This window comes from Mauremys reevesii, linkage group 3, assembly GCF_016161935.1.
Source record: "Mauremys reevesii isolate NIE-2019 linkage group 3, ASM1616193v1, whole genome shotgun sequence".
Taxonomy (NCBI): Eukaryota; Metazoa; Chordata; order Testudines; family Geoemydidae; genus Mauremys; species Mauremys reevesii.
In genome coordinates this window covers 137,028,110-137,052,483 of record NC_052625.1, presented here as the reverse complement: position 1 = coordinate 137,052,483, position 24,374 = coordinate 137,028,110, and the positions used below count along the sequence as shown (strand labels likewise).

The window sequence follows — 24,374 nt, the reverse complement described above, 5'->3', positions numbered from 1 at the left end:
CAAATTTGCAAATGAATTGAAGTTCAGCAGTTTCTCTTTGGAGTCTGGTCCTGAAGTTTTTTTTGCTGCAGGATGGCTATCTTTAAATCTGCTATTGTGTGTCATGGGAGGTTGAAGTGTTCTCCTACAGGTTTTTGTATATTGCCATTTCTAATGTCTGACTTCTGTCCACTAATCCTTTTACGTAGGGATTGTCCAGTTTGGCCGATGTACATAGCAGAGGGGCATTGCTGGCACAGACAGAGAGACCAACACCTACAAGATCTTCACCAAGCATTCTTAAAACTACAATAGCCACAAGAGGAAATAAGGAAACAAATCAACAGAGCCAGACATGTACCCAGACGCCTCCTGCTGCAAGACAAGTCCAGTAAATCAGCCCCACTCTGAGCAGTGTTTGCCTTCCTCCTTCTGTGTTTCTTTGGCCGAATTTTCAGGGTATGCCTCAGGGTCAGCCTAAGGAGTGATCCTCCACCAAACAAAAAAGGAAACAATCTCTCAAACTCAAAACCAAAGGGGGATACCTTTCCCTGCCTCCTCACTGGGGCAGGGTGTTGTCCTGTTTTCCCCGCGGTATCAGTCCTTCCCCTAGCAAGCACTCGGGTTTGGATGTTTCCCTTATGGGAAGAAGCACAACTCTCATCCTGGAGAAGCTTATTTCCCTGCTGCCACTAGCCTGGCAGCTGCTTGGCTTGTCTCTCTCTCCTTTTCTCTCTCCAGAGGAAAGGTTTTTAAAGGCCACAAGCAGCCCTTAATTAATTCAGGGGCCCCTAATTCACCTGAGGTAACCCCTTCTCAGCTTGTAGGAAAAAGAGCCTTTAACATTCTAGGGATAACATATTGGCCTTCCTGGATCCTCTTACAGCCGTCAGGCTTGACCGTGTCCCATTGAGCTTCCATTGAGTAATGTGACAAAGTGATGGGTGGCCTAGCTACTGGTGATGAGAAGCAGCCAGGGAACAGCTAATCTAAAGGGAATGTTACTCTCGACATTGCCAATAACTTAATATGACATTTTGCAGCATATATTACTGCTGCTCCAAACAGGAGGCATTTCCCTCTCTGCAGCATGTCTGCAGAAGAACCATGTGCATGAGAAGATTGTGGGCTTGCCACTGCCACTATGACACCTGTGAGGTTTCAATATCCCTACTAGCTCTGGTGCAAAGAAGGGAGCATTCTGTTCATTTACCACTGCCAAGATTCCACCCAGATTTGGCCACAGTATAGACAGAAAAAAAAATCCAAAATTGTTTTTAACACATTGACAAGTCCAGCCTGAAATTCTGGTCATTGTGAGATTACAGTGAAATTGTTCTATAAATGTAGGGATGTCTACACGAGGATTCTACAGCATATTTCTAAGTGACCAAACTCATGCAATATTAAGAATAATTAATTAAAGGAGCTATGGGGAAAAAAAGGAGCAATAAAAGAGTACCTTCCTGAAGGGGGGTTCCAAAAGAGGATGGAGCTAGGCTGTTCTCAGTGGAGGCTGATGACAGAACAAGGAACAATGGTCTCAAGTTGCAGTGCGGGAGGTCTAGGTTGGCTACTAGGAAAAACTATTTCACTAGGAGAGTGGTGAAGCACTGGAATGGGTTACCTAGGGAGGTGGTGGAATCTCCATCCTTAGAGGTTTTTAAGGTCCAGCTTGACATAGCTCTGGCTGGGATGATTTAGTTGGTGTTGGTCCTGCTTTGAGCAGGGGGTTGGACTAGATGACCTCTTGAGGTCTCTTCCAACCCTAATCTTCTATGATTCTATGAATCCAGGACCCATCTTACTATTTGAAGCTTTGAAATATCTTGCTGGGGAAGAAGAGAAATGCCTGCCCATCCAACAGATAAAGGTCATGGAGTTATTTCCTCCAATTCCAGTCCCACTGCCAGTCCTTGCATTGCATTGCGTAGCTCAAGTAGCTAGTTGTTTTTCTTGGGCTTCAGACCAGCCCCATTTCAACCTGTGATGCTAAAGTAGATATGCAGATTAAAATTCATTAAGTCATACTTGACTCCCTGAATCAATACATCCCTGGGGAAAAATATTATTTGCCACATTTTATCAGAACAGTGTGAGCAATCAAAGAATTCATTTGCAATAGACTCAAATTCTGTCTGCCTTCTCTTCCTATGTGCAACTAATATAGCGTACATGGTGACCTGGCAGACTCTCAAACTTTACAAAATATCATATTTCTAAATTAAATTAAAGGGTGAAGCAGGATTTTCATTTGTAAATCTGGAAAAAGGATATTCTCTACAATTTATATATGAATGCATGTGAAAACCCCCACAGATGTTTGCATTCTACTTCAATGAGCCCAACACAGAAAATTTTGGGGGAAATACTTTGTGAATTTATTAAGTATAAGAATATACTGCAGCTGAGGACTTCCCAATTTTTGTTTTTTCATTTAATATAATTTTACACATCGATAATCTCCATAAAAGAAGACCCTGAGAATAAATCTAATCTGAAAACTAAGATTCTTCAACCATAACAGTTTCACTCTCCTTTAGACAGAGGAGACATTGGAAAGTGGGTATCTTGCATATAATGCCAAGAATTACAACAGGCCAAGGTATTAGTTTCTCTAGACATCAATCAAGTTGCAGGACTTGTTATACCAAGGACTTTAGGAAGAAAATAAATAGTGTCCATTCTTAGAGCCATATTTTTGCCCACAGGATTATATCTGGGACCTAGCTTTAAAATTCAACAAAAAACAACATTGTGCTCTTCTTTGATTTCAGACCTTCATTATCCCAGTGTCCAATATTACATTAGAACAGACTTCTACTACAGGACATACATTGTAGATTTTATCTCAAATGTAACATGAAACCGTCCTCCAGACTTTATATATCACTGGGTATCATGCACTCTCCATTTGGGATTACTTTTTTTGTTTAATATGAACTCCTGTGCTAGAACTTATGAGGGGTTCAAAACCAGATATAATCAAAATGATAGTACTATCTAAACATCTCCCCCCATCTTTCATATGTAACTAGTCTCCTTAGCTTATAAACTCTTGATAGTAAGGAGCATGTCTTCTTTGGCATTAATACAGCACTAACTACTACCTGGGGACCACCATGCTGATATGAGCCCTGCAGAAATATAAATATTAAATAATATTAATGCCCAACCTCCCAGATATATGTACCACATGAATAGGATCTCATCACTGCTTCTGTACTGCCAACAGATGACTGGTTCAACTCTATCGAGTTCTTAAAGATTATTTTTTGCAGCTGCTATTATAGTTCTCAAGAGTTCTCTGAAGGATGGGTATGTCTTTTCCTTTGTCCAGTAGGAATTACCAACTGTGACGCAGAAACCACTTGGTGCAAACTTGCACAGGGGTCACAGGGATTTATAGGGATCTCCTGTGTCAGCTATATGCACACTAGCTCAAAGTGTGGCATGTAAAAGCCGGTAGCCCACAGGTCATCATAACAATTGTGAAATATATGTACGGATAAAAATTTGAGAAGTTATGTATCTATACTGAAAATTACATTCTTAAAGCCTTGGAGCTAAGGCAGGTTACCCAGAGGTGACATGCCTTGGACGTGATCCTTTCAGGCAGGGGGTAACAGATGGTCTATTCATTTGTTGGTTGTCTGCTTCACAATACAGGCCTATTTGCATACTGAGTCAGGCGCCAGTCAAAAGGTTATCTAAGCTACAAGAGAGAAAATTTACAGAAACAAAACAAAACTGCAAGGAGGTGTCTTGTTTATGAATGAAGACAAATAAAGACTTGTATATCTTTGGGGGGCAAAGGAACACACTGTCTCATTAAAGGAGGATCATAGTTATGAAGTGCTGCAAGGACTTTGAGTGATCATCACTCGACAAGACATGAGAATGCCTAGTTAATTAAGTCCAGGCTCTAGAATGCATGCTATGATTTTATTTCACATGTAACCATTTGTTCCAATACATCTACCTGCTATTACTTGAATCTCTATGCTTTGTTAAATATAACTTATGTTTATAGGGAAACCAAGTACATCTAAGTGCTGTGTGTTAAGTGGAGAGGCAATCTGGGGACGAACTGGTGAACTAGGCTATACTGTTTCTTTGGAAGCAAATCTGTGAATATTGCAAGTGTCCAGTAGACCAGGGGCTGGACACAGAGATATGCAGAAGGCTCGAGGGTTGTGGTGTGCCAAGCACTAACCTGCAGGGGCTCATGAAGCCTAGAGTGGAGTGGAGCCTTGTGTCGCCAGTGGCCGGTAGAGTTAGGAAGCTGACCCACGTCAGGCACAGACAGGCTTCCTCATGCTAAGGGTGAGGTGCCTCACAACTCTTGATACCCCCAGGCAGTGTTACACCAACAAAGTGGAGTAATTTGAGGCCAGGCCTAAGCAGTTAATTCCAATAGCTTTATTTTACCATTTTCACAAACAACACTATCCACCCTTCAGTCATGTATTGGCTTTTACTACTACAGCACCTGTTCCTCCATTTGATTCTGCTCCCTTGATCTGCCATCCTGCTGCACTTCTCTCCTTCCCACGCCTACATTAGCTAGTCCTTGTGACAGTTATTTTAAATATACCAGAGGATAACTCAAAAGGTAAACACAAGGTGGCCATAGGAAGCCTGGGACAGCAACAGTGAAGACATACACGTCACAGAGTCTGCTGGTGAAAAAACCTCCTTCATAGGTATTATTTTTATTGGGTTTTGGTTTTTTCTTTTTTTTTTTTTTTTTTTTTTTTTTTACTGATTCCACACACACAATATTGAACAATCCCATAGAAGTATTTTCTACACAAAGCTAGCAGCCATTTAATATTAAGTAATGAACCACTTAAACAGAAAATGATCCAGCTGTCGTCTTAGACCATTGTCGGTGACCTGAACATATCCCTAAACCATTCTGCAGCTTGGAAGATGGGGTTTTCCTTCTGATAGAAGAATTGGGATTTAGAACAATGATCCCCAAAGAGCCTCTTACGGTGTCATTATTAACCTTGTTTTAAAAAAAAACCAAAAAAAAAAAAACCATGACATATCTGATGGTGGAACCCCAGCTATTTGGAATTCTAAACTGTCTTTCATTCAAAATTTGTTTAACAAGCACATAAAAAGTTTCTTCTACTTTACCTGCATTTTTCTTTAAAAATAAAATCCTACAAAACATTAAGCATTCACAACAGAATAAGAACATTTTGTACAAGATGTCAATAAAACTAGCATTGTCTTCTTTGCCTTCAAAAATGCTGGTATAAAAAGACAATGCAGAGGAAAATGGTTAATAAGATAATACCAAATGTTAAGCATCTAATTCCCATCACAAATTTCTCTAGTTTCTCTCACAGTCTTCTGAAATCCTTGATGCATCTATAATGTACATATTGTACTACACCTCTGATATGGATGCAGTTACGCACACTTTAAAATGTTCAATAAACCATGAAAATAAGAGAGTTAGTTTAGTATTCTGCCAAATGACTTCTCTAAACAAAAACAGGTACATCAACATAACTTTCTCATAGCTAGCAGGATTACAGATTAAAACCATAGATACTAACATGAATTGAAATACAGTTGACAATTTAAATTAAGGTTTGAGGATAAACTTCCTTTGTCGATGTGAAAGTCAATTTTTACAACATATGACCCATTTTTATATTGACTACATTTACATATTCAAGTGTTTAAACAAAATCCAGACAGTACATTCGCACCCTGCACACATGCCTCGGACAGATGTTAAAACAAAGGTAAAGCTCTAATAGATTTTCACAGTAGGACAGAATTAACAACAACAACAAAAAATAGAGTCCTCTTAGATGAGATTGGTCTTCATTCAGCAGCCATGTTATCATACTCTAGGACCTCTCTCCAACATTAAACTGTGCTAATAGTAACTGTTTTTAAATACAAACGTGGTTGTTGATACCCTGCCTTCTCTAAGCAATGTAGTTCATTGTTTTTTTTCCCCTCCGAGAGTTCTTCAAGCAAAACTTTGCAGCACTGCCTGATTATAGTCTACAGCATAATATCTAGCGCCATTAAAATATATTTCTCTTTTTCTTTTCAGTGGTCAGAAGAACTACATTAGAGCTGTGCTAGCAACAACTGTATTTGTGAGAAACACTAAACCCCTTATTATGGCTTCAACCATAGTGTAGAGAAGGCCCAAATGAAAAACCACCTTCCTCTTTCAACCGTATCATATTTCGACATGTTTTTCTCTCAAGTGGGATCAAAAGGGAAATAATCAGCAGGTTTATTCTTATTGCTTAGTATGCAGGTAGTCTTACGCACATAGAATTATTTTTGTAGCTGTTGTCGTTACAGAAATTACAGTTTGTACCACACAATTTAAGAAGACATATACAGAGCTGCAATGTAACATGTTTAAACATTTGAAGAACAGCATATTTAAAAGCTCTTTAAAAGGAGGTCAATTCTGACCTCTGGGCCACGAAGCAATGCATTAACAGCTCTGCAGAAAGAAAAATGATAAAGTATGAAATGAGTGCTCAGAAACTAGAACCTTATCAGGAAGAGTTTGATTCAAGCCTGTAAGACAAATTGCTCAGCAAGGCAAGTCACCTTCCTGCTGTGATGAGGATATGGCTGAATTTTCAATGCAATGACTATCTCTCCCATCATGTCTCCTCAACTTGATAGCCTTACATTCAGTGTACAGTTTACATTTTCTAAGCATCCAGCTCTTATTCTGAATACATCTTGTCAAAGTAGCCACATGCACTTCCAGGATAATTATCTTTTCCCTTTATCTGACAATTTAACATCAAGCACAACCACTTTAAAGTAAGTGTAGTTGCTAACAAGAAGCCAACTGTACACTCTTAGTTCAGCTACATCAAGGATGTTCATACAATCAAAATAAAGAAACTAAATTCCAAAGACAAACTTGTTGGTTGGATACTTTGCTTCATGTGCTGCATGCTTCTCAAAAATCACCCCAACCACTATTCTTTATTCCTCCCTGTACTTACTTGAGCATCAGTGGACCTTTTCAGCAGTTCTTCCACAAAATTCCAATTGGATTCTACTTGTTTCTGGGAAGGAATGGTTGTCAATGTTAAATATCGGTTTTTCATAGTAGACATTATATAATATTGTAAAACATGAAAACAAGAGATTTCCTGAAATTTTCCACTTCCTGAAAGCATTTTGCAATAGTTGTTTAAGAGTCCCTTTGAATTTATGTATGCAATTGATATTTCCCCCAACTTTAGGCTATTTTCACTCTCAAAAATAAAATTTAAAAAATGTGTCTTTATTTCTGTCTTTATAGCATAAGTGTTACTCTAACCTTGTCAGGAGATTGTATTTTATTCCTATGCATAGCTCTCAGACAGTCACCAAAAATTAGTAAAGAAACAAAATGTTTATGCTATTTGTACATCAATCCCTCTAGCGACAGCTTCCACGTGTAATAAATCTGTATTACAGTTTCTCAAAAGTAACAAAAAGATCAGCAGCCCTCTAAAATGGAAAGGACGGAAGCAAAGTACAGACTCATTCTTCTCTTTCTTTTCAAATCTTTCACTAACTCATTTTACCAAGGTCAAACAGCTGTTTAATGCTAATAAGTGTCAGTCAGTACCAACTTGGTCCAGAGTATAATCTGTTGTCTAGACAAAGTCCAGCTCAAAAGATTGTAGGGTAAAACAAGCAAGGATCATAATTCATCACCTTCATGTCTGACAAGATTGATGGTTGTTTCAAATGGGCATTCAGATCACTTCTACAAAGCAGAAGTATTGAGTGGGAAAAAAAAGTTCAGACTAAAAGACAGTAAAGCTGTTTAAACATCTGGTTATGTAAGGTGTGGAAGAAAGGGAGACACGTTTTTATAACCAAGAACATCTGCCAATAAAAATGTACATATAGATTTCTACCACAAACTTGATTACTTAAAGCCCTGATAATCTCTTACTTCTTTTATCTGTGCTACAATATCCACATAGAGGATCTATGTAACCTTATTTTCCCATTACTTTTCTCTTCTTCACTCCTCTGTTGAATCCTGTCTTTATCTAAATTATAAACTCTTTGGAGCAGATGACCTTTATAAATTTGCACAGAGTCCGGCATAATGGACCTATGATTGGGGTTTCCAAATGTAAGACGAAAAAATAACTATCCTCTCCTACTTCACATGACTATGGTTCAGTTCGGTGCTTATCCCAGCTAAGAGAGAATTTTAAATACTAACTCATGTAAAGATATACTGCTGTCTACTTTTCAACACTAATATCATTTGACAGTTTAGCAGATATCACACTTTTGCATGACAAAAAAACTGTTGAAAGGAACTGCTGATGGAGGTAGTGGTGCTGGTTCTTCACAAATTAATACGAGAGGTCAGGGGTGAACAAAGGATGGGCCTGCAGGAGAGGAGGACAAGGACAAATGAACAGCAAAGGGGAAACATACTCCCATTTTGAAAGGTAGAGAGAGATGTCATTCTGTTAGGAAGAAGAGTAGGTAAAATGGGCATATATTAAGGCATGAGGACAGTAGGAATGAGGACAGTAAATTTGCTTAGGAATGAGGACAGTAAATTTGTTGCCTGAAGTAAGAGAGAAGCAATAGACCCATTAGGATAGATCTACACTGGAACAAAGGTAAGTTTAATTTTAAAGGCTTTTTATATAACAATATAAATATAAATATTAATAAATGTTTCTACTTCATATTTGGCTCTTATATTTTAGACTTTGGTATTATTTTGAACACCAAACAGAGAAAATTGGAAAAGTAAAATTTTGGTTTTTATGAACCTCAGAGAGCAAGCTAGTTGAGAATTTTCCTACAAAAACAGATTTTCACCAGAAGATGCTGACTTGTCAACACTGAAATGTTTCACAGAAACAGTTTCAATGAGCTTCCAATAAAACACAGGCAGGGGTCCATTGCAAACCTGCCTGGTTTCCTGCCAGCTCACCTTGTTGCGGGGCGCAGGCTTCCAAGGTCCATGGCTCCAGGGCAGTGCTGCCTCAGAATCAGGGACCTCAGGACTTCCAGGGTCCACAACTCTTGGACACTCTACCATGCAAACTGCCCCAGGGCAGGAGATCTCAGGGCTTTGAGGCTCCCTGCTGCACAGCCAGAGAGACTGGCAGCCCTGAGTATTCCAGTTCAAGTTGGGATTGGCTCCTGACTCCTCAGCAGGGAACCTGGAAGCCCTGATAACCCCAGCTTAAGCCGGGGCTCTTGGGGCTCTTACTCTGGAACCTGGGAGCCCTGGCTCCCAACTGGGTGAATTGATTTAAATCACCAATTTTAATCACGATTTCAATCAGCAAGCAAGAAAACTTGATTTAACCCATCAATTTTAGTCATGGTTTGCATTTCTACTTTAGACTTATTTTTCTATAGAAAGGTTGATTCTCATTGGCTTGTACTTGTTCAAACATGTTGATCTGCAATTAAATATTAGCCTATAGAATAAATTTGGTCCTCCTTTTTGCTTACCAAGAAGATACAGTGTAGTGTATCTATACATATTTATTTAAGCAATTATATAGCTTAATTTACACATACTCAGTTTCTTAATTTTTCATCATGTTAGAAAATGGTCAATGATGCATTTCTTATTTACTATACTATTAATTTTTACTTGTGATTATTTGTCAAGCCCTATTTGGATGGAAATTCAAAGTTAAACAAACAGCATTTTTATTATTAAATAAAACTACCTTAAATGTGATGGATACACATGAAAAAAAGTTTAAATACAAAACATGTTTTGATAAAACTAACATTTATTAAACAAAATAAGTATTGTCCATAATTAATTAATTAAACTGATTGTTCCTGGTCATCAAGTCCATCAAGATTTTAGAACTAGTAGATCTCTCTTTCATACTTCGTTTTTATTCATAAACTGGTACAGAAAAACAAGCTCTTACTTTTTCTACTCCCAACAGGTTTCTTAACTTCAAATGAACAAGTCATTGAATTGAACTAACTGAATAAACTGAAATGAAGAAAAAATTCCCTCAGCACTTGCAGCAGAGGCTACTGCTGTCAAAAGCTGGTTTAGCACTTTAATGCCTGATTGCAGAGGCTTAGCAAGTAACTTCCACCATTCAGTGGTTTGACTTTCTTTAAAATTTAGCAGCAAATATATACTGCTTAATATTATTTATATATTTTAAATTATTTTAATATATTACAATATAACATAGCTTGCCAATTTATTTTAAATAAGTTTAAAAAATATTTTAAAATAAAAAAATCATTTTTTTTTATTATTGGTTTTTATCTACCCTACCTACCAAGCTCCAAGGGTTATGGCTCAATTTTCAGAACCATACATTCTGATTATTGTTATGCAAAAAAAACTGTTATTCCAAAACTTAATTAAATTTTGTTCAGAATTTCCCCAAAAATGGAAATTCCAGCTTTCAGCCAGCTCTAGTAAACACATCAAGATATCTGTCCAGCCCAGATTCACGGACAGTATATCAGAAGCAGCACAGCTAGCGTCCCGTAGGCAAAGTTCACACCATAAATATATAAGGCTTCTTAAAACCAGTGTCCAAATAACTGTTGGGCGGGGGGAAAGGGGCAGGGGAGATTGGAAAACTTATTACAGCCAAAATCAAAAACAGGAAAATCACCAGGTCTCCTTTACACTACTTCCAGGAGAAATCTAGGGTGAAATCCAGGGCCTCCGTAAAAACTGATGCTAAAATTCCCACTGAATTCAATGTCCAAGTTTTCGCCCTTAGTCTCTAAGTCAGTCCAAACTCAGAGGGAAAATGACATCCAAAAACCCAAACACATTCCCTCTTATGGTCTCAATTTTCTCTGCTCATTAAGAGAGCTCATCTCATCTGAATCCAGCTAAATTCCCCCCCCACCCCCATAATTGCATTCCTCTGTTATCTTGGCAGTGAGCGGAGACAACTGTTTAAAATCCATCCCTGCCAGCCAATACGTAGTTTCTACACACCTCATTCCAAACCCAGTGGCTCCCAAGCCAAAAAGATTAGTCCTGAGACTGGCAGAGTCCAGTAACCATCAACCATATCCATCGTGTAAGCATTCATCATGCAGCTTAAAGCCAAAACTTCAGCTGCAACCTTTGGAGTCCATCGGCAGCAGCTTTTCCAGGTGTAGACAAAGGCGCTCTCTTCTCCTAGCTCACCTGACAGAGCTGTGCTAAACTTCTCTGCTGGAAGTCACTCTTTTCATATCTTATACAGCACTCGCTTCAGACAATTCAAAGGCAAAAATCTCCAGCCCCAAGTAATTCTGACTATATTTCCCTAGACCACAGCAGTATTAAAATTGACCCCGGCAATGTTCAAAAGGGACAATTTTTCTCTCCAAGCCCTATTTGGTTTTTAAATGTATGAAAAGTACTTTTCAGAATAATGTGGCGTGGTCTGTGTTTCAGTTAGAGAAAATACAAAAATAGGCGGACTGTGCACCCCTCTTCACTCTGAGAAATGAAGACTGGATAGTTCTCTATATGGGCAACAGAGGAACTGGACACAATTTTCCTGTTTAAATCTACATCAGGAGTTGGCAACCTGTGGCACGCGCGCCAAAGATGGCATACGAGCCAATTTTTAATGGCATGCTGCTGCCTGCCCCGCTCAGCTCGCTGCCGAACCCAGGCCAGCAGCGGGCTGGGCGGGGCCAGCAGCCAGGACCCCGGCAGGCAGCAGCATGTCATTAAAAATCTTACCCAGCCCAGGTTGCTCTTCTCTGCCCCCAGCCCACCGCTTTCTCCTGCGGGGGCAGGGTGTAGAAGGCCTGGTCTACACTAAAAAAATTATGTTGGTTTAACTCCGTTAGTCAGGTGTGTGAAGCACCCACACTCCTGAGCCGTGTTGTTAAGCCAGCCTAAGTCCCCATGCAGACAGTGCTAGGTCGACAGAAGAATTTTTAAGGTAAAAAAGTCAAAGGTGGACTTCCGGCAGTGGATTCACTTATTGTCCATTAATCATTAGCAATTCTCTGCCTTCCTGCAGAGGAGTAACCCCTCAGGACTGAATTAACGTTTTGTACCTGCGTAGCAGACAACTGATAGTATTCAAATAGGGCTACTGACAATGTTTTTTTTGTTTGTGTTCTTTTTTTTAATCTGGCATCTCGCACATTCTTCACATTGATCATGAAATTAATCTAATTAAAGATTATCATGATGCAGATGCACAAGGGGGGCAAGTTAAGCTTCCACAAGCAAACTTAATCCTCACACTTGCTAACTTCTGAGTGCTTGACTTTGCAACCTTAATATTCTTTTATAGTAGTTTTTGTGGGTGTAGTATATTCTGTGTGCCTGTGTCGTACATGTAATGCCTGAGATGAATGTAAATCTTTCTTACTTATTAAATTATCATTAAAGTAATGAAAGGTTCAGACAAAATTATAATACTCCTAGAAAATTCTAAAATATTCAGTCTGCTTTTGAGGACAGATGCATTGAGGTCTTCTTAAACCACTATGCAAAAATCAAGTACTCACATCCTGAACTCAAACCTTTGCTTCATGAGTTGAATTGTCTTGATTTACTATTGAATAACCCCTGTGCTCTCTCCCACAGACCAGCTCCTGAAATAATGGTGATCGTTTCTAGATCTTAAAGGGTGCTGTGTCTAATCTTTGGCCAAAGGGAAGGAATACATGCTTTGGGTTTGTAAACTGGGAAAGATATTTAGAGAGAAAGATGATCTTAGTTCATCTCACTGCCTCACTTTGACTGTGATACTTGTTAATAACAAGGCTGGAAGAAGCCCAAGAAAATATACCTAATTTTCCTTGTCTGCCAAAATGTCTTCAACATGAGGGTACTCTGATCGTATCACCCTTCCCATCTCTCCTTCGTCCTAACTGCACCGATTGACTGATCCTACACTTTGGACAACCTCCACTTTCCCAAGCACCCATACCTTTTGTCTCCTTCAAAATTGTCCTTAAATCCTACGTGGAGCCTTCCTTTGTTGTTGTTTATTATTAGCATTTTGGTAGTGTCCAGTAGAGCTGGCCAGGAAACATTGTTCTTGTCCCAAAAGGTTTTTTTGTTTTTTGTTTTTTTGAGATTTCCAAAAAATTTCCTACCAATAATTGGGACAAAAATTCAAATTTTCAAATTTTTGCAAACCAACAATCTGAAAAATAATTTGGTTCAGGTCAATTGAAACATTTCATTTCAATAATTTGTAAAAAATTTGTTTATATTTTGTCTTTTTATTTATTTATTTTACTATACATTAAATTTCAAACCAAAGTCATTTGGAATTGAAAATGAGAACTTTTTCATTTTGAAAATGTCAAAACAGGATGTTTTGACAATCTGAAACGTTTTTTTAAAAAGGTTTCAAAATGGGAAGTTTGTCAAAACTGCCTCTTTTCTGCAAATGATTTTGGTTTAGGTGAATTGGTTTTTCCAACAAAAAAAATTTTTTTTGGTCAAAAATGTGTCTCCAACTTTAATGCTGATAGGCCTCATTGAAGACTGATGCCCTGTTCTATCTGTCTAGGTACTTATATGGCCCCCATTACTTTAATGTCTCAGCCCTCACAATCTTTAATATGTTCATCCTCACAATGGCCCACTATGAGTTAGGGAAGTGCAATTGTTCCCATTGAATAGATGGGGAGCTGAGGCACACCGACACTGGTGGAGTAGAGAATTGAATCCTGGTCTCCTGTATCCCATGTTAGTGCTAAGTGCTGGACTATCTGTCCCTCTTTTTGGGCTTGGCACCACAGATAGAAGTAATAAGAGACAGTCCATGCCCCCAAACAAATTACAATCTAAATAGACAAGACAAAAGATAGGAGAAAGGAAGTATTATTATCTTTATTTTATAGCTAGGGAACTGAGGCAGAGAGAGAGAGAGAAAGGTCAAAGAGGAAGTCTGTGGCAGAGCCACGTTATGACACCATCTTTTCTAAGTCCTGTCCAATACCCTAATCATAAGACTGTCCTACATACTTCCATCTTGGTATTTGCAAGTTTCTGTGTGTTGGAACTATTATCTTGTGCATCATATTTTTCTGAGTTTGGCTGTAGTCTTCTCCACAGATCTTGCCTTTTAGTTACCTTACAGAGTTCTGTGTATGCTTATAAAATTCTGTAAGTAGTTACAACATTTTGTCACAAACCACAGGAGCTCAGTTTCAGAGTGGTAGCTGAGAGTGCTAATTTTCTCTCTTTTTGAATTACAGCCTGGAATCTTCCTTGAAAATAAGGGGCTGAAGCAGGGGTCCCCAGTGCGGTGCCTGTGGGTGCCATGGCGCCCGCTGGGGCGTCTAAGTGTGCCCACGTACTGCCCGGCGGACAAGCATCCGTCGAAATGCTGCCGACAAGCAGCGTCATCTGGAGGCATCGCCGCCGAAATGCCGCTGATTTTCGGCAGCGACGCCTCTGGATGACGCTACTTGGTGGCATTTCGGCGGCGATGCCTATTGACGTTGCCGCTTGTCGGTGGAATTTCGGTGGATGCTTGTCCGCCGCCACGGTCCTCTGTGGCTTGTCGTCTGATGCCCGCCAGACGAAAAAGGTTGGGGACCACTGGGCTAAAGTAATCACTGATGTAAGCTTGTTGAAGTCAGTGGAGTTATACCAGGAATGAATTTAGCTTACTTTTGTTGGTTAACAGTTAGCTGTGATAGAGGACTCTTTTATACGTGTTCTTTCTCTTATTAAACTGTGATCAAAGGTGGGAGGGTGATCTATAATAATGATGGTTATTCATATGGTCCTTAGCGGAAATTGCCTCTAGTCCTGTGTCATCTGTGGAAGCGTTTCAGTTTTTTAATATGGACTGCTTTGGCCTTGAGGTTAATATGAAAGCTTTTAAAATTCTAAATAGGGTTCAGACACAGTTCTTTTTTTCTTTAGCTCGTATAACATAGTCATTTCATACATGTAGATCAGGGGTCGGCAGCCTTTCAGAAGTGGTGTGCCAAGTCTTCATTTATTCACTTCAATTTAAGGTTTCACGTGCCAGTAATACATTTTAACATTTTTTAGAAGGTCTCTCTCTCTCTCTCTAAGTCTATATATTATATAATTAAAAACTATTGTTGTATGTAACGTAAACAAGGTTTTAAAAATGTTTAAGAAGCATAATTTAAAATTAAATTAAAATGCTGATCTTATGCCGCCGGCCCACTTAGCTTGCTGCATTCACCTAGCAGCAGGCTGAGCGGGGCCTGCGGCCGGGACCCCGGCTGGCAAGGGGCCAGCAGCCAGAACCCGAGACCGGCAGCGGACTCCACGCCGGGACCCCAGGCCGGCAATAGGGGGCTCAGCCCGCTGCCGGTATGAGGTTCCATCTGCCGGCTCCTGCCAACCAGGGTCCCCGTCCTGCTCAGCCCGCTGCCGGTCTGGAGTCCTGGCCCTGCCCACATAGAGTGGGTACCCTGGTTTTAGCCCATTCTCTTCCTCTCTCTCTCTCTCTCTCCACTGAGCTGAGGGTGGGAGTGCACTGAGCTGGGGGAGGGCTGGGGGTGAAGGAGCAGGCTGGGGGTTGGGGTGCAGGGTCTGGCCAGGAGCTAGAATGAGGGAGGGGGCTCAAGGTTGGGGCAGGAGGCTTGGGTGTGGAGTGCTTACCTGGGCAGCTCCCATTTGGTGTGAAGGGTGCAGGTGGGAATGTGGGTTTGTGTGTGCAGGAGCTTCCGTTTGGTGCTCAGGTGGGAGTGGGGATGTGGGGGGTGCAAGAGTCAGGGCATGGAGTGTGGGGAAGTTGGGTATGTGTGGGGGGTGCTGGAGTCAGGGCAGGGGTCTAGGGAGATATTTGGGACGGGAAACTTCAGCCCAAATGGGTAAAGTTTGGCAAAAAGTCATACATAATTGAAAACAGGATCTTCTAATGGGAAGTGTCAAGCAATCTTAATAATATGCAGTTTATTTAATAGTACACAGCAACACTACATAACAGTTTAGAACAGGAAATTAAGAAAAATATTAATGCCATTTAAACTGCAAGGGAAATTACATAGGCAGAATGTAATTAGCCAGACTGGAATTCAGTGAGAGCACCAACATTAACACCCTTAACTCTTATGACAAGAGGCATTAACGACTGAGTGCAGTCAATGCTTCAGCTTTACACCTCATTTAAAGAATAGAAAACCTACATGATGCTAGCCTCCAATGCAGATAATCATTCTAATATGTTCAGTTACTGAAGCAGTGAACTGAATGAAGCAGTCATGCTGAAGGCAGACAGTCTTAAAACATATGCTACAGCAATAGGTACATGAACTGCTAACTAGCAGGACTTTCTAGTCCCCTTACTTGGGTTACTGACCGAATCTATGTTTTTTAGATCCATATGCTCAGGGCTCATGGAATAGACTGTAAACAGTACACCTTAAAATCATGAACCTTTAAAGGACCTTTGTAATGTAGGTTTCAGAGCAGCAGCCGTGTTAGTCTGTATGCGCAAAAAGAACAGGAGTACTTGTGGCATCTTAGAGACTAAAATTTATTTCAGCATGAGCTTTCGTGAGCTACAGCTCACTTCTTCGGATGCATAGAATGGAACACGCAGACATGAGATATTTATACATACAGAGAACATGAAATACTTCCACCTTTTCATGTTCTCTGTATATATAAATATCTCATGCCTGTGTGTTCCATTCTATGCATCCGAAGAAGTGAGCTGTAGCTCACGAAAACTCATGCTGAAATAAATTTGTTAGTCTCTAAGGTGCCACAAGTACTCCTGTTCTTTTTGTAATGTAGACATCAAAAATTACTGTAACATTACTAATGCACCACCAAATACATGCATGAGATTACAGGTCTAAATAAAATATTAAAATATTAGAAAATACAAACCTACCTTTTCCTCTACATTTCCATTACGGTCAAACTGGTAAAGTGATGCCAGATGAGTAATAATCCACCAGCTAAAACTTAATGGATCTTTGCACTGCACTGGCTCAAAAACAGACATCCCTTCTGCAGTACTGGGTCTTTCAAAGACCTTCTTTAGGAGTTTATTCACCCAGCTCCAAAATGACTGCAGAGAACAGAGAAAGCCAACCAGGGCTGCGTTAAATGACTTTGTACAATACATTAACTAATAACCTAAGTCTATGTTAAAGGGATTCCTCTCAATACTATCCTGTTTACTTATTAAGATTGTCCTTTTGGTATTAAAGGAAAAAAACAAGCTGATAGTCATTAAAAAAATACTGAATAACCAAGTTAAGTGGTGCCAGGGAAAGCCTAGAGCCATTTTAGGATTTTATTCTTCAGAAGGCAAATGGAAAACAAAGGCAGTGACAGGATGTCCATTGGTCATCATGAGAGAACACATCCCTAGAATTTTTACAGGCTAGCTCAAAGCACATACTGCAGGGGTCTAGAAGATGGTGTATTCTATCATCCTCAAAAGAATGAAGAAAACAGAATCATCTTGCACTGGTGTGCACTGTAGTTGACCTATCTAATAAAAGAAAAACTGAACTATTTAAACCATCAGAGTGAAAAACAGTTTATGAAAATATTCTTAAAAAAAAAGTCTCAGAATATACAAAATATATCAAATGGAACAGGAACTTTAGACACAACCTAGTTATCAAAATGGGTAACAGTTTACCTGCACTCCATATAGAAGATAAATAATTATATGAAATAATATTAGCTAGGGAGAGATCCAGTAAGAGAGAACAAGGCCTACACATTTATTTATTTTAATTAAAGGAGCTAGCCTGACCTTTTTATATTTATTATGATCTTGTGTTAAAGGCACTGGATGGGGACTCAGGAGATCTTTTTACAGTCTCCAGCTCTGCCACAGCCCAGCACAACGGGAAATAAGGATTGTCCAGTGGTTAGCACATTAGCCTGAGAAGTGGCAGTCTCACATTCAATTACTTGTTCCATCACAGACTTCCTTTGTGATCTGGGGCAAGACACTTAATCATAGAATCGTAGAACTATAGGGCTGGCAGGGACCTCAAGAAGTCATCAAGACCAGCCCACTGAGCTGAGGCCATAGCAAGTAAACTTAGACCATCCCTGACAGGTGTTTGTCTAACCCATTCTTAAAACCTCTAGTGATAGAGATTCAACAACTTTCCTTGGAAGCCTATTCCAGAGCTTTACTGCCCTTATAGTCAGAAACTTTTCCTACTATCTGACCTAAATCTCCCTTGCTGCAGATTAAGCCCATTACTTCGTGTCCTACCTTTAGTGGACATGGAGAATAATTGATCATTGTCCTCTTTATTATTTGAAGACTTATCAGGTCCCCCCGTCTTCTTTTCTCAAAACTAAAACGTGCCTAGGCTTTTTTTTTTTTTTAAACCTTTCCTTATACAGGTAGGTCAGGTTTTCTAAACCTTTTATCATTTTTGTTGCTCTCCTCTGGACACTCTCCAATTTGTACACATCTTTTCTAAAGTGGGGCACTCACAACTGGGCACAGTATTGCAGCTGAGGCCTCACCAGTGTTGAGTAAAGTGGGACAATTACCTCTCTTGTCTTACATACAAACACTCCTTTTAATATACCCCAGAATGAGATTAGCTTTTTTCGCAACTGCAACACATTGACCACTCATACTCAATTTGTGATCCACTATAACCCCCAGCTGGTCAGTAATTCTCTATTTTGTAGTTGTGCATTTGATTTTTCCTTTCTAAGAGAAGTACTTTTTACTTGTCTTTACTGAATTACAGCTTGCTGAATTCATACCTATTTGTCAAGGTCATTTTGAATTCTAATTCTGTACTCTAAAGTGTTTGCAAACCCTGCCAGCTTGGTGTCAACCTCAAATGTTAAGAATATTCTTCATTCCTTTACCCAAATCATGCACATGTGCCATTTCTAAAAATAGGAATAACACTCCTCTGTTCAACCATCTTTTGTCTGTCTTGTCTAATTAGATTATAAGATCTTCAGGGCATAGGCTTTGTTATGCTCAGCATTTGTACAGCACCTAGCATAATGGCACCCTGATCCTGATTGATTTGTAGATGCTACTGTAGCATAAATAATTAACAATAACAAAATTTTCACCAAAGAGACTTTTTTATGTATGCTCACATTAAAAAGTCTGAATACTCTACCATGAAGCTATTTGATGATATTCAGACTAAATACACATTATTGCAGTGCAAAACCCATTTGAAAGAACAGCGCTTTGGATTTTATGAAGATTGGCAGCTTTCAAAAGATTTTTTCTAGTGTCTTTTAATAAATATTCAGGGAAAGATTGTACCTGGGCCTTGCCATGCAAAACTGCCTAATGGGTGTGTGTGTGTGTCGGGGGGGGGGGGGGGGAGGGGGTTACAATTAAGCAAGGAATACTTCCCTTCTCTTGTGGTCCCTCTCCCACCTCAATACAGAGTAACAGCCTCAATTGCCTTGCTTTTCTGAAAACAGGGACTGTTCCCTATCAGTGCCCTGGGCCACAAGAAAACTACCTGTGACAAAGCTCGAACCAGGACACAACAAACTCTCAAGTGTGGGGGCTAAGGTGGAATAGCTGGCACATTTGTCTCTTGTATTCAAGGAGCATAATCTCTCCTAAAGCTCCTGATGGGGCAACTCTGCATCACGCTGGATGTGAACTAGTGCATTCATGGCACAATCTGGTGCTTAATTTGGTAACTGACCAATCACTATTTGAATGTTTTGGATATAAACACTTTACTATATTTTCCTCATGCTGTGCATGCAGCAATTTTCCCACTTACCTCTGTATGAGACCCTTTATTTCTGTGGTCCAGTAGATGAATAAGCAGAACCCATAATTCCTTAATGCAACTACAGGGGTAGTGGTGACTAGTTAGAGCCTCCGACGGTCTAACCTGGTGAAGAAAATATGAAGTCCATTCACTCACAGAGTAGCAGGGTATTTGAAGTTGCATTTTACATACTAATATTTCCATTCTTTGTTGCAACAATTTAGAATTTATACACAATTACAGAGGATTCTTGTGAAGCACAATGCACTATTCCAATAACATCTAAAATAAATCATGCACACAGCAAAGGAACCATTATCTACCAATGTACAGTAGAAGTAGCATTACTGTTAAGCCTTTACTGAACCACTTTCAAAAGATTTTTCAAAAAATATTTTATAAGTGAAAGGGATGTTCTAAGTACTAATGAAAAGAAATAGCACTAAATACCAATTCATTGTCTACTTGTGAAAGAGAGAGAAAATGATTGATTAGATTCACTTGATGTTCCTGGGAAAGAGAAGAAAAAGCTTCCAAATGATTTAATATTTATTAATTTTTAACATGCACATTTCTTAATGGTTATGTGTAATGCTAACAGAATAGAATTTGTTCACGTGAGTTTTTATTCATGGGAGTATGTTAAAATGCCTCAATGTCCCTACAATATTTCACATACCAGTATTGTGGTAGTCCTGCAATAAGACATTATTTTAACATGCTCCAAAGAGCACATTTTGAGTCATGTGTATTATCTGATCATTACTTTTTGTTTAGAGAAATTCTCTTCCGACTGATGTTTAATATGTAAAGCAGTCTTGTGGTGAGTCACCTTTCAAGTTTCTCACACTCTGAATAGAGAAACAGCGATGTGTGTGTGTGCCTAGAGCAGAATCCACAGTGACAACATATCAAAGAAGAATGTGAGATTACTCTACTGGCTGGTATATAGCACAATTAGACTTCCTAGTTTAGATCTGCTAATGATAGGAGGCTGTGAAGAAAAGTCAGCGCACCAATGTTTAAAAAAATAAAAAAGAGGTTACACAAAAAGGGTACATTACACTGCAGCTTGGCACATGCTGCTCGGGTACACAGAAAAGCACTAGCTCTGATTAACTAGTGCGATAAAAATAGCAGTGTAGCCAAGGATAACATGAGCTAGCTGCGTAAGTACACACCCAAAAGGTCTGGGCCACTTTGTACTCAGGTAGCAAGTGCGAGTTCCTGCTCCTGCTCCCTTGGCTATACTGCTATTTTTAGCATCCTAGCTTGAACACAGCTAGCGTTTGTCTGTCTACCCAAAGTTTCCTTTGACAAACGTAAAGAAGCTGTAACAGAAAGCTCAAGTTGTTGAAATAGGAGTGGTGTAAATATAAACTGTAATATGACATTGTAAGTGAGTGCCCAGTTAGCTTACTGCCAAGGTTGTAGTCACTCTCTTTTTGTTCCTTTTGAGAGAGTTTAGAAAGATATTTTCTGCATCTACAGCTCATATTTGGCATGAAACCCAGCACACTTCAATTCTGTACACAGTGCATTTCAAAATTACTCTCCCATTCAATTGCCAGATGGTCATGAATAAATACAACACAATATGAGTTTCTAATAAATAACACTCTTTAAAAATTGGGAATATTAAACCCAAGGCAAAATTTTAAAAACACCAATAACAGGGGACTATGTTTTCCTATGCATCTGTACAGCACCTAGCACAAAGCAGCCCTGATTATGATTGCGGCTTTCAGAGGCTTTCTGCATAAAAGAAATAAAATAATAATACCTTTGTATATTTGTTGATTGACAAGTTTATCAAATCACAGAAGAGGTTTCCACAGTGTGCTTCAAATAAACTGATATTGGTTAAATTTTCTCCTGTTAGATTCATGAATTGGTGAGCATACACAATTTGTCCTAAAACACAACAAAAGATCAGATCTCCTTAATACTTGGGCTTGATACTATGGACACAAAGACAACAATTTCTATTCACTGTATTTGGGTCAACAAGCAATTCTGAGAGGAATATCATTTTTGTTTACAAGCAGAAGAATTATTTGAGGAAAGTTTTCCCATTCCAAATTAATCCCTGTCGTCTTCTCCATTTCATAAAAGTTTGATATTATTCGGGTTGACAATAGGATGGTTGGCATTATATAATTACTTTGCTGGCACAATCCCTGCAGTCACTACATTGCAGTAAAGGTTTCTTCATTTGCAAAATCTTCTCAGTAACAAATGCCTCTGTGTGACAAATCTGAAGAACCATCCCAGATTGAGATGTCATTACAGAAGATTTAGGAACAAATTGATAAATTGTACAGTAATAACTCTCCAGGACCAGATGGCATTCACCCAAGAGTTCTGAAGTTACTCAAATATGAAATTGAGGAACTAACTGTGGTATGTAACCTATTGCTTAAATCATCTTCTATACCAGACGACTGGAGGATAACTAATGTGACGCCAATTTTTTTAAAAGTCTCCAGAGGCTATCCCGGCAATTACAGGTCAGTAAGGCTAACTTTTGTACCAGGTAAACTGGTTGAAACAAGAGTAAAGAACACAATTATCAGACATACAGATGAACATGATTTGCTGGGAAAGTCAAGATGGTTTTTGTGAAGGGAAATCATGCCTCACCTATCTATGAGAATTCTTTGAGGGGGTCAACAAACATGTGATCCAATCAATACAGTGTACTTAGACTTTCAGAAAGCCTTTGACAAAGTCCCTCACCAAAGGCTCTTAAGCAAAGTAAGCTTCATGGGATAAGAGGGCAGGTCTTCTAATGGATCAGTAATAAGTTAAAAGATAGGAAACGTAGGCATAAATGGCCAGTTTTCACAAAAGAGAGAGAGGTAAATAATGGTGTCCTCCAGGGGTCTGTACTGGGACTACTATTGTTCAACATATCCATAAATGAACTGGGAAAACAAACAGTGAGGTAGCAAAATTTGCAGATGATACAAAACCAATCAAGATAGTTAAGTCCCAGGCAGACTGCAAAGAGCTACAAAAGGATCTCTCACAACTGAGTGAGTGGGCAACAAAATGGCAGATGAAATTCAATGTTGATAAATGCAAAGTAATGCATATTGGAAAACATAATCCCAACTATACGTACAAAATGATGGAGTCTAAAGTAGCTGTTAGGACTCAAGAAAGATCTTGGAGTCATTGTGAATAGTGCTCTGAAAACATCCGCTCAATGTGCATCAGCAATCAAAAAAGTTAACAGAATGTTGTGAATCATTAAGAAGGGGATAGATAATATGACAGAAAACATCATATTACCTCTATATAAATCCATGGTTCGCCAACATCTTGAATACTGCGTGAAGATGTGGTCGCCTCATCTCAAAAAAGATATATTAGAATTGGAAAAGGTACAGAGATGGGCATCAAAAGTTATTAGGTGTATGGAACAGCTTCCATAAGAGGAGAGGTTAAAAAGACTGGGCCTTTTCAGTTTGGAAAAGAGACAACTAAGAAGGGATATGACAGATGTCTTGACTGGTGTGGAGAAAATGAATAAGGAAATGTTATTTACTCAGTCACATAACACAAGAACTAGGGGTCACCCAGTGAAATTAATAGAGAGCAGGTTTAAAACACACAAAAGGAAGTGCAGTAACTCCTCGCTTAATGCTGTAGTTATGTTCCTGAAAATGTGACTTTATGCAAAACGATGTTAAGCGAATCCAATTTCCCCATACGAATGAATGTAAATAGGGAGAGTTAGGTTCCAGGGAATTTTTTTTCGCCAGACAAAAGACATTATATACATATACAGTATAAGTTTTAAACAATTTTAAATAAACAGTTTAATATTGTACACAGCAATGAATGATTGTGAAGCTTGGTTGAGGTGGTGGAGTAAGAGGGTGGAATATTTCCCAGGGAATGCCTTGCTGCTAAATGATGAACTAGCACTCGGCTGAGCCCTCAAGGGCTGTTAATGTAGTCTAACACTCTACAAGGCAGCATGGAGGAAGGAAAAACAATAGATGCTGGGCAGTAGCTGCAAACACTTCCCTGAAAAAACTGAACATGATGATGAGCCCACGCTATCCAGCTGGAGCGCACTACTCCCTCCTCCTGACAGCACATGCACAACTGCACAGGCTGACTTTCGAAAGTGCTGGGGGGGTGCATGCATGAGTGAGAGAGAGATGTGCATTGCCCTTTTAAGTTTGCTAACCCCACTTCAAGTACATTGCCTTTTAAGCAGATGAGCCAGTTCAGATAGGAAGCAACAGCTTCCAGCAAGCTCTCCCCGCCCCTTCTGTCCCCTCCTCTGCTTTGTGGAGAGGGGGTAGAGAGTGGGGGAGGAGGGGCAGGAGCAGGGGACATCCTGATATAGGCACCCCTCCCCCCCACCCGCACCCCAAGCAAGCAGAAAGCTCTGGGGAGCAGCTCGAAGGCAGAGGGCAGGGCTGGGCAGGAGCGCTGAACTGCTGCTGGGCAGCTGCTGAGCTACGTACCCTACAGGGAATTTAGGGGAGATGATGGGGGGCTACCAGCCCCTTTGGTTCTAATCCCCGCAAGGAGGAGCTGCTCGTCCAGAGAATCCTGCAAGCAGTGGACAAAGCAGGCAGCTGCCAAACGATGTTATAAGGGAGCATTGCGCAACTTTAAACAAGCTTGTTCCCTAATAGATCAGCAACATAACAACAAAACAACGT

General features: G+C 39.6%; 1 protein-coding gene across 2 annotated transcripts in view; it reads right to left on the bottom strand.

Moving 5' to 3' along the window:
- MMS22L (MMS22 like, DNA repair protein) overlaps positions 1-24,374 on the bottom strand; it is a 140,274-nt gene that overhangs the window by 89,335 nt on the left and 26,565 nt on the right. The window contains exons 8-11 of one of the 2 annotated variants that reach the window (XM_039530194.1): positions 21,470-21,600; positions 19,696-19,809; positions 16,830-17,009; positions 6,996-7,058 (exon numbers count right to left, since the gene is read on the bottom strand). In XM_039530194.1, the coding sequence (XP_039386128.1) occupies positions 6,996-7,058; positions 16,830-17,009; positions 19,696-19,809; positions 21,470-21,600 (488 nt within the window). The remainder of the gene's footprint in view (positions 1-6,995; positions 7,059-16,829; positions 17,010-19,695; positions 19,810-21,469; positions 21,601-24,374) is intronic. The other variant, XM_039530195.1, reaches the window with a different exon arrangement.